Raw genomic sequence first — 16,226 nt, forward strand, 5'->3', positions numbered from 1 at the left:
TAGCTATTACTGCGGAGATTCAACAACACTTTGCCCCTTTTACCCCTTACATATTTCCCCCCCACACACACATTAGCGTTGCCTCTGACTAATCCTGCCACCCATCCACAATTAAATCTTCATCTGTGTGACTGAACGCCGTTTGACTCTCTGACAAGTGGAGGTATGCGCCCTCCGTGATGCAGCCAGAAGGCCGGCGGTGCATTTTCAATTCGTGTCTAATTTAATGAGAGGAATTTCCCCCCAGAGCTCACGCCAGATTCACAAGACAATCGAGGGGGAGCTGGGGAGGCGACAGGACTATTTTCTGTTTTGACTGAAGAAAAAGGTGATTAAAATCTTAATGGAATTTCCCCATGCATGTCTGCTCTGACTGTAAATTCAGCCTCGTCCTTCTTCTGCCCTCTTTAGCTCTTTTCTCTCTCTCTCTTCCCGTGCCCCCATTCCCTTTCCCTCTTTAGCTCTATGTCGCTCTGCTCCCTCTCTCTCTCTCTCTCTCTCTCTCTCTCTCTCTCTCTCTATCTCTCTCTCTGACCCCTCCCTCCCTCTCTCTCTCTTTAGCTCCCTTTCTCCCTGTTTCTCTCTCTTCCCCCCCTCCCTTCCTCTTTAGCTCTCTTTCGCTCTCTCTCTCTCTCTCGTCATTCTCATTCTCTCTGCCCCCTTTCCCTCCCCGTTTATCTCTATGTCGCTCTGCCCTCTCTCTCGCTTTCTCTCTCTCTCTCTTTCTCTCTATGTCTTTCTCTCTCGCTCGACCCCCCCCTCCCCTCCCCTCCCCTCCTCTCTCTCTCTCTCTCTCTTTAGCTCATGTAATCATCTAGCTCACTAGGTTCTCGGCTGCGGGCCATGCTGCCTCAAACAATCACGTCAAACTCATCTGCTCTCAACTCGGGCAGCATTGTGCACTGCCACTTTAAAAAGGCACACACACACACACACACATATGCACAAGCAAGCATACACAGTCAGAGAAATCTGCAGAGATACGTATATACACACACACACACACACACACACACAAATACAGCGGTTTCTCAAGCAAACGCAAGGACATGCTGTATGCATATTCGCAACCGCATGGGGAGCTGCATCATGCACACACACACACACACACACACACACACACACACACATAATGAAGCATGCCAGAATGCATATACTGTACACCACACTAACAGATTAAGCGGCTGACAAAAGGGTGTGAGTGTGTTTTTCATTCGCCGCATGGGAAATGGATTTCACTGCCTTTTCAATCTTCCATCATGGCTCCAATAGGATAGGATGTCAAATTCTGAGCCCTAATGTCGCAGTCGTTTGAATCTGAAGGGGTGGGGGGGACTAATCTAGGTCTAGCCTTGGCACAATACTTAACACAAGGCAACGCTAATCCAATTGGTTGAGATTCAGATCCGCAGCATTGATGCGGGGCCTTGGCGATTGTGAGAAAGAAAATGGGAGGATTAAACGCCGGTTAATTAATTACGTATCGAGTGCTCACTCCAAAGAGACTAATGAAATCCTCGCGGTGAACTTTCGGAGGCGGCGGCACACTCCACACGGCTCTTGGACGGGACGCGGGGTGGGGGAGGGGGAGGAGGGGGAGGAGGAGGGGGGGGAGGGGTGAAGACACACACATACACACACACACACACACACACACCGAGATGGAGATACTCTTCTCACACACACGGACGTACGCAGGGCAAGACAAGTATATACATCGATTCACTCCCGTGCCTCTTTCGCCCTCGCGTGCAAACACACACACACACACACACACACACACACACACACACACACAGACCTAGACACACACACACACACACAAATACACCCACGAGCGGAGAGAGGCACATATTGGCTTGCTCCTACACGGCACGGTAAAAAAAAAAAAACACAACACAAACACACAAATCTTCCTCCACCTACGCACACCTCTCCACATTTCTCTTATTCTGTCTCTGTTTTTTTGTGTGTGTGTGTGTGCGTGTGTGTGTGTGCTCTACTGGTGTTTACCCATGCGAGGCTGGAGCTTCTCCAAGCCACCGATTCAAGACGGGAACAACACTAAGAAGAGGCAACACACAACCGCCGCGACGCGGGGCGCGCCGGGCCGCTTTAAGCCGCGAGGGCCGGGGGCCAGCGCTCGCCAAGAAGAGGCAATTAACGGCGGAAAAAACGCGACACACTCCGACGGAGAAGTAGCCCTCTGTTCCTCTCTCGCTCCCTCTCTCTTTCCTCTTTAGGCTACGCATTAGCATTTTCGGGTAAACGGCGAAGGGGAGGGATGGGATAGTGGCGGCGGTGGAGGTGGAGGGAGCAGGAGGGAGAAAGGGAGGGAGGGAGGGAGGGGGGACCTGTGAAATTGCAAGAACTGCAAAATTGGATTTCCTAGCCCTCTTTTTAAAGTTCCGGATTGAACTTTCCTCCGCTCTCTCTCTCTCTGAACCAACTTGTCGACTCGGCAGGCTGATGAAGAGGAAGGTTTCAGGAGGCGGTGGGAAATTGAATGCGCTTGTCAGCTCTAGCCGCCTGTGAGCGATAGAGCGCCGCGGAGAGAAAACAGATAGATAGACGGAGGGAGAATTAGAGATAGAGAGACAGACGGGTTGTTGACTATTGTTGTTGACAGAGGCGGGGGGGGGGGAATGCACTGGTACAGCTGTGTGTGCACAGATGCTCCCAGCTACAGCTATGGCCTCCTTAGGGACAGTGTGTGTGTGTGTGTGTGTGTGTGTGCCCCCGCCCCTTCCGCTTCCATCCGCTGCCGCCAAACGCATATCCACATGTGTGTGTGCTGCCTTTCCCCACCCATGTTCCGACACTGACATCAGCGAAAACCCCGTCTTCCAGACTCTGATCCCCCCCCCCCCCCCGTGATTCGGCGGCGGGAGCAGAGAGGAAGAGCACCAGGAGAACCAGGGGAAGTAAACACCAGCACCAGCCTCATCAATAATTAACCGCAGTGTGTGTGTGTGTGTGTGTGTGTGTGTGTCTGAAGGAGAGTCTGGATGTTGAGGAGGAGGATCAGGGGGACGTGTCTGTGTCTCCTCGAGCAAAAGCCTTTGTAGTCCCCCCCCTCCCGACCTTCACACACAAACCATATCTAACAGTGTTTGCTCAGCTTGTGCGTGTGGGTGTGGATGCTCATGCATGTGTGTGTGTGTGTGTGTGACCACCCTCATCAGGTACCCCCCCCGTACAGTTTATTTACCACCAGCTGGACTATTCAAAAGCTAAAGCCCGTCCCCACCCGGCCCGTGTGGGTCGGTGTAATGGATTGAACCCGCTCTGTTTGCTCCGATATTATTTGCATGTGCACGCGTCTCATCTGCAGCACTAGGCGTGGAGCTGTTAGGGTGCAGACGACGGCGTGCCCCATCATGCAACTCTCCCGCAGCTATGACACATTAGTGATACGGCAGCCACTGTTTAAACACTGTTAAGCAGAGCTGAATAAGCACAGTGTAACACTAAACCTGGTTTTTTTTTTGTTTTTTTTTTCTCAAACGGCCGCTCGCCCGGTCGTTCCTTGTGCCGAGCGCGGAAGAAAATTTTTACATTTTCCAGTAATTTCTTGTGGAAACAACAAGGCAGCAGCATGCATGAAGTGAGACTTCTACAATGGCAAGTGGGACTTTTACAATGGCCGCATTTGTTGCTACCTTGCATACACATTATGCAAAATCCAACTGTCTCAACCGTAGCTCAGTATTTGGCTAGAGTGCAGTATTTCCTGTTTCTGCCTCTCTGTTTTCCACTTGTCCTCTCCTGTCCTCTCCTCTCCCCGATCTTCTCTTTTTCTCATCTTCCCTTCCTTCCCCCCTTCGTGTCCTCCTTCCTCCCCTTCCTTCCACTCAGTCAGAAATATGGCCTTCCCCTACTGTGACAGCTCACAGATGGCTGTGGCAGAGCCTCACAGATGGTCCTATCCGCGGCACCCCCCCGTCAGCGCCACACAGATGGTTCGGTCCACCTCCCGTGTTTCAAACCGGGGGGCCGTCACTGAACCCCATCACGACTTCCTCCCAGGACGGCGCGAGTACATCGCAGGCAATCAGGGAAACAGTGCGGCCACACCTGCACCACAGGACTGGCTGGCAAGTCTCTCTCTAACCTTGTGAGGAGCCAAGGGGACGGAGGGTGAGCTGCTTAGGATCTCACAGCTAGTCAGCCTGACGCATCAGAACTGCCCAGTGCAAAAAAAATACAAAAGTTTTCCAACAACTTTGACCAGTTTGGCATGAAGATATTAATGTTGTATCTTGCTAGAGGCTTGATACATACAAAATGCAAATCCCTAGGGGAGACAGTCCAAAGAGAATCTCTGAAAACACTGCACACTGTGTCAGACAGCATCTTAGCATAACTTCAAACGGATATAAAATGTTTACAATCCGTTCATACCTCTAGGATCTTTCTTCTTAAAGGGGAAAAATCCACCTTGAGATACTTTTAACACTGCTAGATTTCATCAATCAGTGATGTTTAATGCAGTGGTTCTCAACCTTTTTCATATCAAGGACCCCTAATTTAGTTCACATTAGGGCCACGGACCCCCATTTGAAGAATCTTTTTTCTCTCTGACCCAAATCTGAGAATATTTTTATTGTCAGATATGATTTTGTACAGAATTCCATGACTGTCTGTATTGTAGGTAGAGAGATAACAGTGAAACTATGATCACAACAGTCATTCTTCTACATTGTCTAATGGTGTTAACCGGACCCCGGACCCCATGTTGAGAACCACTGGTTTACCGCATTCCAGGAGTTATTTTGTGATAAAGTTTTTGCAATGTACCTTTATGTTGTACCCACTTTTCCCTCAACATGCCTCATTACATTACATTACATGTCATTTAGCAGACACTAAGTAATAAGTGCCTCACAATTCCCACAATGCTTTTCGGTGTGAACTTGTTGCGCGAATAAGAAAAACACACCGCCAAACAACAAAATGAACCCAGAAATGCAAAGTAGGTCGCCAATATCTGTGTTTAGGGTGGATTTTTCCTTCAGACATACAAGGCATCCCTTATCATGTGCTGTGAACTTACAGATGATGTAGTAGTCTTTCCCCCTGAAGAACTCCAGGCCCCACAGGTTGGGGCTGAACTCCTGAAACTTGAGGGTGAACTTGACGTCCTGGTCGGGCTTGACGCAGTTGAGGAGCGGCGTGTCGGCCTTGGTGATGGTGCAGCTCTCCAGCTGCTCCCTGGGCACCATGTACACCTTGTAATACTCCACGCCGTCGCTCACCCCGCCGTCCACGCGGGGGCACACAATGTCCAACTTATCCCCGATCTGCGGGTACAAAACCACGCCCTGGCCCGGCACGAATCTGGTGGGAGACGCAGGGAGGGAGGGGAGGGAGGGGAGGGAGGGAGGGGGGAGAGGGAAGGGAGTTAGTTAGTCACAGTAAATGGATGATGTGCCATTCATTATGTATTGGGGATTGGAGTGTTTGCCATTGAACCTCTGCATATCTCGCAAAAAAAAGAGAAGTCGGCTTAATTATTGATGTGGTAATTACTGATTGGGTCCATTAATTTTTGATGATGAAAGATAATGGCTGTGTGTGTGTGTCTGTTGCGTGAGAGTGTAGTGCGAGTGACCCTTAGATCTGAACATAAAAATCGCAGAGCACAGTTTCACTTCAGCAGTGTGGCGGCGGCGGCGGCGGCGGCGATGGAAAGAACGAATAATTAACCGGATAAACGAGGAGAAGGCGGCGGCGCGCTTCTTGAATACGAGCGAAGCGACGGAACGGTGCCGGCATGCAAAACAGGAAAATAAAAAAACAATAAAACTCCGGAGCTCGGCTTCGTGTGGCAAATGCACAACAACAGGCACAGAAACAGAAACAGACACAAACACACACACACACACACACACACACACACACACACACACACACACAGCCTAGAGGCTTTTGTCTGGGAGTGTAGTTGAATTTCCCTAAATTCTTCCCAAAAGTAAAATAATGTTGCCATTTAGACTCCAAGTACAGAGAGCCCCTGCAGCATGCCTGTGACTGCACACACACACACACACAGACACACATACACACACACACACACACATACATTTGCAGCTGAAGCTTGAGTTGGAGGTGAAACCTTGTATTTATCCACTAAACGGATTTGCCCCACGCATGAATACATTTTTAAATGTTAACTGTGAACGCCCAGGAGGCTTCATGCACAAAATACTGGTAGGAGTAAGAGCAAACAGACAGGAATACTTCCCAAATGATACTGCTATTAACAGACTAATGTAAATGATATGAATGTCTAGTGGAACTATATGGGTTAAGTGTGTTGTTTGTACCTGATGCAGTGTGTCTGATAGCTGAGGAGGGTTTTCTGGCAAAGGTGGACTGCTAGTTTGAAGAAACTTTGACTGTTCCCCTTGTGGATAGCGGTAGATGCTCTCCACACACACACACACACACACACACACACACACACACACACGCACAGTCTTACTTATGTCACTTTTGGGGTATTTACATAGACTTACATTCATTTCCTGGAGACTTACCCTAACCATAACCATAACCACTACTTGCCTAACCCTAACCCTAACCTTATCCTAACCTTAACCTAACCCTAACCCTAACCTTAACCTAACCCTAACCTTAACCACTGACCCAGAAATCAGCTTTTTACCAATTGGGGACACGGCTTTTGTCCCCAATTGCACAAGCCGTCCCCAAATCAACTGGTCTTAAGTCCGGTGTGTGTCCCTGAAAGTGACTTAGTCATACCCACACACACACACACACACACACACACACACACACACACACACACACCCAGAAGGAGCCCCTTTGCTTTTCATCTCCCTCGCTTCCCTCCACCTCCCTGTTTTGCAACATTTCTTCGTCCACTGTCCACTGTCTTTCTCTGCTTCTTTCCGTCCTTCACACTCCTCCATCCACCCATACCATCCATCCTTACACGTATGCGGAGAGTGTATAAATAATACGCGTTCCAGTGTGGGCTGCTGGCCGTGGGCCCGGCCGGCTCCATGCGACCTTTGACACCCCCCCACCCCCACCCCACCCCACCCCCGAAGAGAGAGTGCAGGAGGAGAGCAGCAGAGGCCCGGCTCTCGCTCGTCGGGCCCGGTACAAAAGCAGCGAGAGCGAAAAGTTGAACGCCAGCGCACGCCTTTTTCTATATTTTTTTTTTTTCTTCCTTTTTCTGACTACAAAGACAGGCACCGCGGGGCGGCAGGGGAGCCTTCACACTGGGGACCGGTGGCAAGGCACAGCCGATTCATAATTAACAAAGAGCGCTAAATGGAATAGTAGGGGGAAAAAATTCAACGCATAATCAGTTTTAGATATATATATATACACACTGGCTGGTAGCACTCACAGGCTGCTTTTTCTCCTTTTTTCTTCCCTTCTCTTCCCCTCCCTCCCTCCCTCTCTCCCTCTCTCTTCCAGTCACACACACTCTCTTTGCCTTTCAAACGTACAGATACAGTCACATACATTATCTCTCCTTCCCTCTCCAAGAGCACGCATCATCATCGTCGTCTTTGCTTCCGGCGCAAGCACGTGCACGACCGAGAGTGCAGACACACACACACACACACACGCACATGCACATACACACACTAACACACACACACACACACACACACACACACAGCAGCCAACTAGGCCGAGCGAATATTTCTTCTGCCCCCTGGGGACACACTCAGCGGTGGTACAGTTTGTCCACTGACGGACAGAGAGAGAGAGAGAGAGAGAGAGAGAGAGAGAGAGAGAGAGAGAGAGAGGGGAAGAGAATGTGTATGTCTATGCATTGCAGCCATCTGGCCTGCCTCTCATCATTTGTATGTGTGTGTGTGTGTGTGTGTCAGGTTGGGGCAAGAGAGAGGACAGGAGAACTGGAGCACAGAGAGAGAGAGAGGAAGAGAGAGAGAGAGAGAGAGAGAGAGAGAGAGAGAGAGGCCTCAGGGGGCTTTGCTAATACACAAATAGAGTTGTATGTGTATGCATTGAACCTTATGTGTGTATGTATGTGTGTATTTCTGAGTTCATTCATGCGTGCGAGGTGCATGTGTGTTTATACAGGGGTGCAAGTGTGTGCATGCATGTGTGTGTGTTTGTGTGTGTGTGTGTGTGTGTGTGTGCGGCTAGTGGTGGGCATTATTTATCTAAAGATCTAGAATAGCTTGAATCCCGTCCGTAATGACAACAACCAGCAACAAAAGAGCTGAACACCAGATTCCTATCTTCCAGCTCCACGTCCTTATCACCATGTCCCATCATGCTCGGCTGGTCAGGATCTGTGTGTGTGTGTGTGTGTGTGCATCAGTGTGTGTGTATATTCTTGTACTTCTATCCTTGTGAGAACCAGGTTGTGTTTTAGACCTTGAGAGAGGATATTTTTGCACAGTGAGGGTCATTTTGTCCACTCCTCAATTTTTCAAGGGAATAGTTTAGGATTAGGACTCAGGTTTAGGGATAGAATTAGAATTAGGATTAAATATAGGTTAGGGTAAAGGTTAGGGTGTGGATTAAGGTTAAGGTTAGGTTTGGTTTTGGTTGAGAAACAGTTGAGACATTTTTGCTAAGCGAGGGTCATCACTTCTTCAGGGGCTTCCAGTTTAACAGTAGAAAGGCAAATGGATTTTGAGGGTCTAAGAAGGCCATCAAGCTCTCAGTTGATGGAAGAAAATATAATTCATATATATATATACTGTAAATACAGCTGCTATTTTCCGGTGTGATTTTGGAAATCTAACAGCACCGGTTTGTACAGAGGGTGTGTCTGGGAAAAGTCGCTTAAGAAAGCAGATATGTCAATTATAAAACTCAAAACAGCCATCAGGATTTGGGTTTAGGATTTGAGGTTAGAATCAGGATTAGGTTAAACTCAGAGTAAAGTTTTGGGGAATGAACGGAAGCCAGTGGAAGGTCCTCACAAGCACAGCAGAGCAAACATGCATCTTACTGCTAAACATGAGGCAATTAGGAGGACAGTCGGAGACAAAATGCCTCCCGCACCGCTTCACTGCTCTCTCACACAGCTGTAGCCTCCTGTCACACACACACACACACACACACACACACAAACACCGGTACAGATCCGCATGCTCGATATATTTCGGGCATTTCTGACGTCAGATTTGATCACCACCTGGCTGACAATCGTATCAGCGAGGGCGTCGCATGAATGCTATCTTTGCAGGGAGTGGGCACCTATAGTGTGAGATCAAACATGACCAAACCCACACACACACACACACACACACACACACACACACATAAAGCTAACACACTTGGGAGCCGGAAAACACACATAAGCGCACACACGGACACAAGCACTGATATGTACACACTCAAAAAAGCAAACATGCAATACAAGATAAACCTCCTCCTCTCACATATTGACACACACACTTTCTCTCTCTCTCTCTCTCTCACACACACACACACACACATACACACACACACACACACACATAGGGTTTGTATTATGTTTTTTTTGATAGAATATGCTCAGATCAGGTATCATAATGGCTGCATCCTGTTCTTTCTCTCTCTTTACAATCCAAATTGAGATCTGCCTTGGCCAGGGGCGCAAAAAAAAACAAAAAAAAAAACGAACAAACACACCTTCCTCTCCATTACACCCCTGTGTCCTTTAACCCGGCCGATTTAACGCTAAATGTTGTATGACGAGAGGAACCAATGAAGCGATGACAAAAGGAAAAAAAAAAAAAAACAGGTTGAAAGAGTGGTTAAGGATAAGATGCCAAGAGACTGATCGAGGGGAAATCTGGGCCAGTCTGGATTGTCATGCAGAAAAAGACAAAAAGGACTGGAAAAAAGATGGCGAGGCGAGGAAAGAGAGAGGAGAGGCAGAGAGAGAGAGAGAGAGATTGTCAAGTTGGACACTCGCTCATTTGTTCTTCGCCTCCCTCCCGCGCTCCGTCTCCTCCCCTGCCTGTGTTTCGTGACGAGTACGGGTGTGTGTGTGTGTGTGTGTGTGTGTGCGTGTGTGTGTGTGTGAGATACACCTGGCCCCCCCGTTGGCAGCCATTAGAACAAAACACCAGGTACACAAGGTCACCCAGACAGGCTGAGGAGACTGATCCAGCCACTACACCTCCCTCCCTCCCTCCCTCTCTCTCTCTCTCTCTCTCTCCCTCTCTCTCCGTCATGACAGCCCCTACTCAACAGCTGCATCTCTCACACTTTGGCCAACAAGAGAGAGAGAGAGAGAGAGAGAGAGGGAGAGAGAGAGACGCCAGCAAAGGGGATGACGAAAGGAGAAGATGGCAGAATGATAGAGAGGGGGAATAAAGGGAGGGAGGGAGGGCGGGAGGGAGGAAGGGGCGTAAACAGATAAAAGCTTGCCCTGCCATCTCATGTTTGTAAATGGCATTAACCCCCCCCACCCCACCTCCTCCCCCCCTCCTGCTTTAAGGCACACTTGGCCCTTCACCCCCTCCGTCCTCCTCCTCAACTCTTTTTTTTCTCTCCGTCATAAATATTCCCCCAGGGCCGAGCGAAGGGGTTTCCGAGGCCGCCGCGCATTTATCACCAGGCTCCGTCTCCAGATCAGGCTTTGAAAGCATTTAAAAACAATAAAAATAGAATATAGCCTAATATACGGTGTTATGTAAAGACATGCACCGATGCCAACGCATGTCAGACAGACGGTAAGAGTGGGAAGTGTGGGAAAGAGTGTAGATTACTAACATGTTAAAGTTTTTTTTTTTTAACTGCCTACTTAAATATGGATTACTAAATATGACATATGCGCTCTATAGTGGAAGCATTTGTGTCGGTATACAAATGAGGAATATGGGAAACTGAAGGAAGCAGATATGTGAATTTATGGCTATATACATGTGTGAATGTGTGTCGTATTCACATTAACAAGGCCATAATCATGTATGTTGTAGTGTGTAAACGTGCATTTTTTTTTTTTTTTAGAAACTGTAGACTTTGTCAATACAGATGCAGACAGCATTATGTGCATTATGTGCCAAGGCAAAGAACATTACAAGGTGAAATAGGAGTAACAGCTGATTCATGCTGATATAAAACAGCAGGAGTATGAAGACGGGCACCATTTTGACTGGGAGAAGGAGAGATAATCATATGCAACTTTTAGAGACGGACTCTTTAAGACATTTCGGAAAGGGTGACGCACACATTTTGAAGCACAAAAAAAAAAACCCAGAGAACTTGTGTGATGAATTTGTTTGTTCGTATACGTGCTCCACAGCGAGCGTGTTCTGCCAGTTTTCTGTCACGTCACGCGCCATTTGTCCTTCCCCATGCTGAGGGCAACACTATCCCGACAGCGCACCCATGTAGTTCATCACGCCATTTATTATCACGGCCGGGGGAAGAGAGAGAGGGAGAGAGAGAGAGAGAGAGAAAGAGAGAAAGAGAGAGAGAGAGAGAGAGAGAGAGGCTTCCACATACGATGCCGTAGCACTCAGCAGCGCCACCTCATGCACACTAAATCAACACTAACCCATCCCCTCCTCCTCCTCCTCCTCCTCCTCCTCTCTATCTCTCTGTTTATCCTTCTATTTGCCCCCGGTTCCTCCTCCAAACGCACGCCAACTGCCTCGACAGGCTCGGGGAGGAAAAAGTAACAGAGAAGCTATACGAGCAGAAGTGCCACGGGGCCCGTCGGTTGGCCTCGTTTCTCTCGGCTTCTAACCGCTCTGTCGGGCCGTTTGGTGAGGAAGGTGAGAACAGCCACAGGTGCCTCTGCTGCTGCTTCTCTGGAGAAGAGCTGGAGAGAAAGCCTTTACCATGATGATAAATAAGAAGGTTCTCATATGCAAACTGCAAAAAAAAAAAAAAGTTACTGAAGTTCTCTGTCGCAGCTGAAGGGGTTTCAGTCCAAAAAAATGAAACAGCTACAATTAAAAAAAAAAAATACCTCTAAGAAGATGATTGCATATGACCTTGGTATTATAAGGTTCTATCTGACCTTTTTGTCAAAACTGAGTTAGTTGCATTAACCTATTCTATGAGTGCCTGTTGATATATGTGTGGTGTTATTTTTTTGAAAATAATGATTTTTGAGTCTGTAATTTCTAAAACAAAAGGACCCATCTCCATTTAACTCAATGGATGATGAAAACTTTGAAGCTCAATATCTCAGAATTATCCTGAAGGCAGACAGAACCTTATAATTCTAAGCTCACGTTTGCTGGCAGTTTGACTGGATGGTGTTGCTGGCATTACAGCATAACTCATTACAGGAGAGGAATGAAGCTGCAAGCCGACCTAAGCGCTTTGCCTGCAAAATAGCAACATACCGATGAAAATTATCTTTGTTTATGAATTTGCTGAGCGATGAATTTCAGGTGGCAATTACTTTTCAAAAACGGATACGGAGCGTTTTGGAATGAAAGCCTTCGAACGTATGCCGTTTTGATTTATGTTTTTGCGATCTGAGATAAGGGAAAGTGACGTGAGCATAACTCTCCATACCCCCCCCCCCACACACACACACACACACACACATCTCTATCTCTATCCCATGTGATTTCGTGAGGAGTGGGGCGCACAGGTGGGCGACAGGCCGGGGAGCGGCAGGGTGAGTTTTGACGGCTTGAAAGTAAATCAGCGAGAGGGGGTGACATCTGTTTCTCTCATTTATCTTCCAAACCCCCCCTCCCCCCCCCCCCTCCCTTCCCACCCCTCCTTTCTTTCTTCACTTTCAACTTTTCGGTGTCTTTTTTTAGTGGGTGTGGGTGTTGGGAGAGGAAAGGGGGTGGACGGTGGATTTGGGAGGAGAGAGGGAAAGGTTTGGGGCAAAGGGAAGAACGGGGAGGAGGAGGAGGAGGAGGAGGAGGAGGAGGGTTGTATAGACCTACTTCCTGAGGTTATGACCATCACATCTGTCGCCAGTAAAAAAAACCCCAAAAAAAACAGCTAGATCTCTCTCTTCTGTCTGTTTGTCTCTCACCCCTCTTCCCCTCTCGGCCTCCCTCTATTCCCTCTTCTCTCTCCCTCTCTCTTCTATCAAATCCCTGCATCCTCCTGTCGCTGTCGCACATCTCTATTTTCTAACCCCCATCATTCCTCTCTCTCCCCCCCGCCCCCCCCTCTCTCTCTCTCTGCCCTTATTGCTATTTGTGTGGCCCGTCCCGGGGACAGAACACAGTCACAGTGGCGGTGGCCCGGGTGGCGTAATCCCCGTCCGAATCCCCCCTCCGCTCTGAAGTTATGAGAAAACAAAGTGGAAAAAAAAGAGAAGGGAGGGGTTGTAATATTTAGGAAGGGCCGGTAGATCACAGCAACTGTTCGCCTTTCAATCCCGGCTGCAGCGATGTGTGGGGGGATGCGGACAAAGAGGCCGGGCCGCGGCACGGCGAGGGTTAATCCACCCACAATGCTTTGCAGCGCCCCGGCTTTTCGCCCTCTGTCGGCCGAGGGGACAGGGGTCTTTATCCCTCCACTGCCGACTGTCACCCTATCCCCCCTCTCTCTCTCTCTCTCTCTCTCTCCCTCTCTCTCCCTCTCTCTGCCTTCGGCCCTACCTTTCATCCAGTAATCCAGGCCTATGTGATCTTAGCGGGCCGAGACGTAATTACCCCCCTCGCCCCCCAAGGGGCCCGGGCGCGCTTTCTTCTCTCCCTCTCTCTCTCTCCGTTTCATTTCTGCAGCTTTTCCCTATTCTCTTCCTCCCTCCCTATTCTTCGTAAAACACAATCTTAATCATCAACTTTTCTCTTGGCAGTAATCGTGAAAAAAAAAAAAAAAAAAAGCGCCACGTCAACCCCCATAACCCTTCTACTCTGAACACTGTGTCCGACATGGCAGGATTTAACTTTTCCCCTCAATCCCTCTCTCTCTCTCCCTCTCCTTCCCTCTCTCTCTCTCTTTCCCTCGTTCTCTCTCCCTCCATTTTGCCTCGGCGAGTCTTCTGCTCTGCCCCTCGCCCTCGCTCGCTCGCCGCCGGTCAAGATGTAGCTAAATTAAAACAAGGGATCTTCTCTCCCGGCGCTGACAGAAAGAAAGAAAGAAAGAAAGAAAGAAAGAAAGAAAGAAAGAAAAGGGGGCTTCAGAGAGACAGGGGGAGAGGAAGGATAGATAGATGGATGGATGGGAGGAGGAGAAAGAGGAAGAGGGAGGGCAGCGTTACAGCATTCAGCATCGGGCCTCGTCAGTCATTCATGATGGATCTGCATCTCTATGCTCCCTCCCTCCCTCTCTCTCTCTGTCTCTCTATCCCTCTATCATCCACCCCCCCCCCACCCCCGCCCCATTCACAAAAGGACCCATGGAGGTGCCCCCGTCGCTGCCTGGTCACAAAGGGCCTTTGGGTTTCTATGTAATCTCTTAATGAACTGCAGTGGAGGAGAGGGAGCGCTCCTTTTACATAAACCATGTAGAGCAGGCCTCTCTTTTGTTTCTCCCTCCCAACTACAAAATGGATTACCAGAGGAAGGAGGTGTGTGTGTGTGTGTGTGTGTGTGTGTGGGGGGGGGGGGTGATAGGGGTGGGAGATATGGAGGGGGGTCAGTCTTTCTTTTTTTTTTTTTTTTTTGCAGAGGTTCATGCATAAGGGCAGTAAAGTAGTAAAGCGCAAACAACAATGAGGTTTAATCGACATAGCCGTAGGCCCTGTGGAGGGAGGGTGTGTTTTTTTTTGTTGTTTTTTTTTTACCAGCTTGTAGATGCATACACACACACACACACACACACACACACACCACACATACACACACACACACACACACACAGGGGAGCCTAGCTGTTTCTTTATCCTCTCCCCCAGCCTACACACAAAGGCATTAGACTGGCCTGGAGCCTTCACATTTCTAACATTCATCCTCCCTGAATAGTCAAAGAGGAGGACTAACGCAAACTAAAAGAGAGACGCAGAGGCAGGGAGAGGTCGGTCTGCTGAGCATATTGCCCAACTCCCGGAATAAAGATATTCATGCATTGGGTTTCTCTTCTGCTGAGGAGGGATAATTGACATATAGGCATGAGGCCTTTCACCAAACTAAAGGGATAAAGGTTCGGGTGTCGTTTATTCGACTCAGTCCGCCACAGAAAGGTTATTACACACAAATGTTGAGTTGTAGCCCCTTTTTTTGCTCAATCCACATCTCAGTTGTCTCAAATCTTCAAAATCCTTCTCTAACTTGTCTGCTTCTCTTTATCTACATCTCCTCCTTTGTGCTTGGTGTAGATTTAATAAGGGAAATCAATAAGGGATAATGGCTTTTACCTGGATTCACCTCATTAGTGAACTTCATTTTGAATATTCAGTGTGTGAGCCAATTTTGCTAAATTAACAATTCACATGTAGGAAATAAGTGCAATTTCAGCCATGGGACTGGTCAGTGTTTGTGAAAGTGTTTGAACTACAAGCTGAGTGTGTTTTTTTTTTCTTTTTTCTTTTTAGCGTTGTGTCTCTGTCAGCTCCATAAAGAGCCAAGCTACAAAAGGCAATTCACTCAAAAAGGTGTCTGGTCACACAATAATATCAGCCGTGGCCTTTTACCTCTGAACTCCTCACCCAGACAGAACGCGAAGAATGCGCGCACACGCTAATTCCGCGGAATGCCCGCTGCATTTGTGGCAGCCCGAGGCCTATACTTGCTCCGAGGGTGGACTGCATTTTTTGCTCCTTTTCAAAATCAACAGTGACACGCCAAGTTAAATGACATACTCATGTGAAAGGCGGCAGTTGTTGCTCCAAATGAGGAAGGTTCCGTTTTTCTGGCTCAATGAGAAAAGCCCAAAATGACTTGTTGGGTGATCTGGATATAGAAAGCAGGCTTAAACTCAAACTAGGAAGAAAAATGCAATATGTCCTACCTAGCATTGACTGTTTATATCATGATATTACAAGATTCTTAATTTAAAACTATTCATTGCAGTCCATTGGTGTCGCCATGTGTTGACTTCAGACTGAACTCTCTCTGCACATCAGATGCGACCAAATGTTTTCTCGCTAAAACCAGTTTGGTGGCTGTTTTCTTGTCACCCTTGCGCGTCTATGTGCCAAATGGTGATCAAACGGCCACAGTAAACGCGGCGGCCAACATACAAAACAACTGACTAGCCTACATCTCTGCTCCCAATGCGATTTCGGCTGTAACACGGGCCTGAAAGTGAAACAAACTCCTTTCAACCGAGATTCAACTGTGTAAATATACGTTTCATTCTGTTTCTAAATTGCGTAGTGTGCCAGTATGTGTACTTGATAA

General features: G+C 48.2%; 1 protein-coding gene across 4 annotated transcripts in view; it reads right to left on the bottom strand.

Moving 5' to 3' along the window:
• efnb2a (ephrin-B2a) overlaps window positions 1–16,226 on the bottom strand; it is a 28,237-nt gene that overhangs the window by 9,451 nt on the left and 2,560 nt on the right. For all 4 annotated transcript variants that reach the window (XM_071527166.1, XM_071527165.1, XM_071527163.1 and 1 more), the window contains exon 2: window positions 5,057–5,340. In XM_071527166.1, the coding sequence (XP_071383267.1) occupies window positions 5,057–5,340 (284 nt within the window). The remainder of the gene's footprint in view (window positions 1–5,056; window positions 5,341–16,226) is intronic.

Source organism: Centroberyx affinis, unplaced genomic scaffold (assembly GCF_046629955.1).
Source record: "Centroberyx affinis isolate AG114_WGS23_722 - 3 ecotype Tasmania unplaced genomic scaffold, CSIRO-AGI_Caff_v1 ptg001495l_1, whole genome shotgun sequence".
Taxonomy (NCBI): domain Eukaryota; kingdom Metazoa; phylum Chordata; class Actinopteri; order Beryciformes; family Berycidae; genus Centroberyx; species Centroberyx affinis.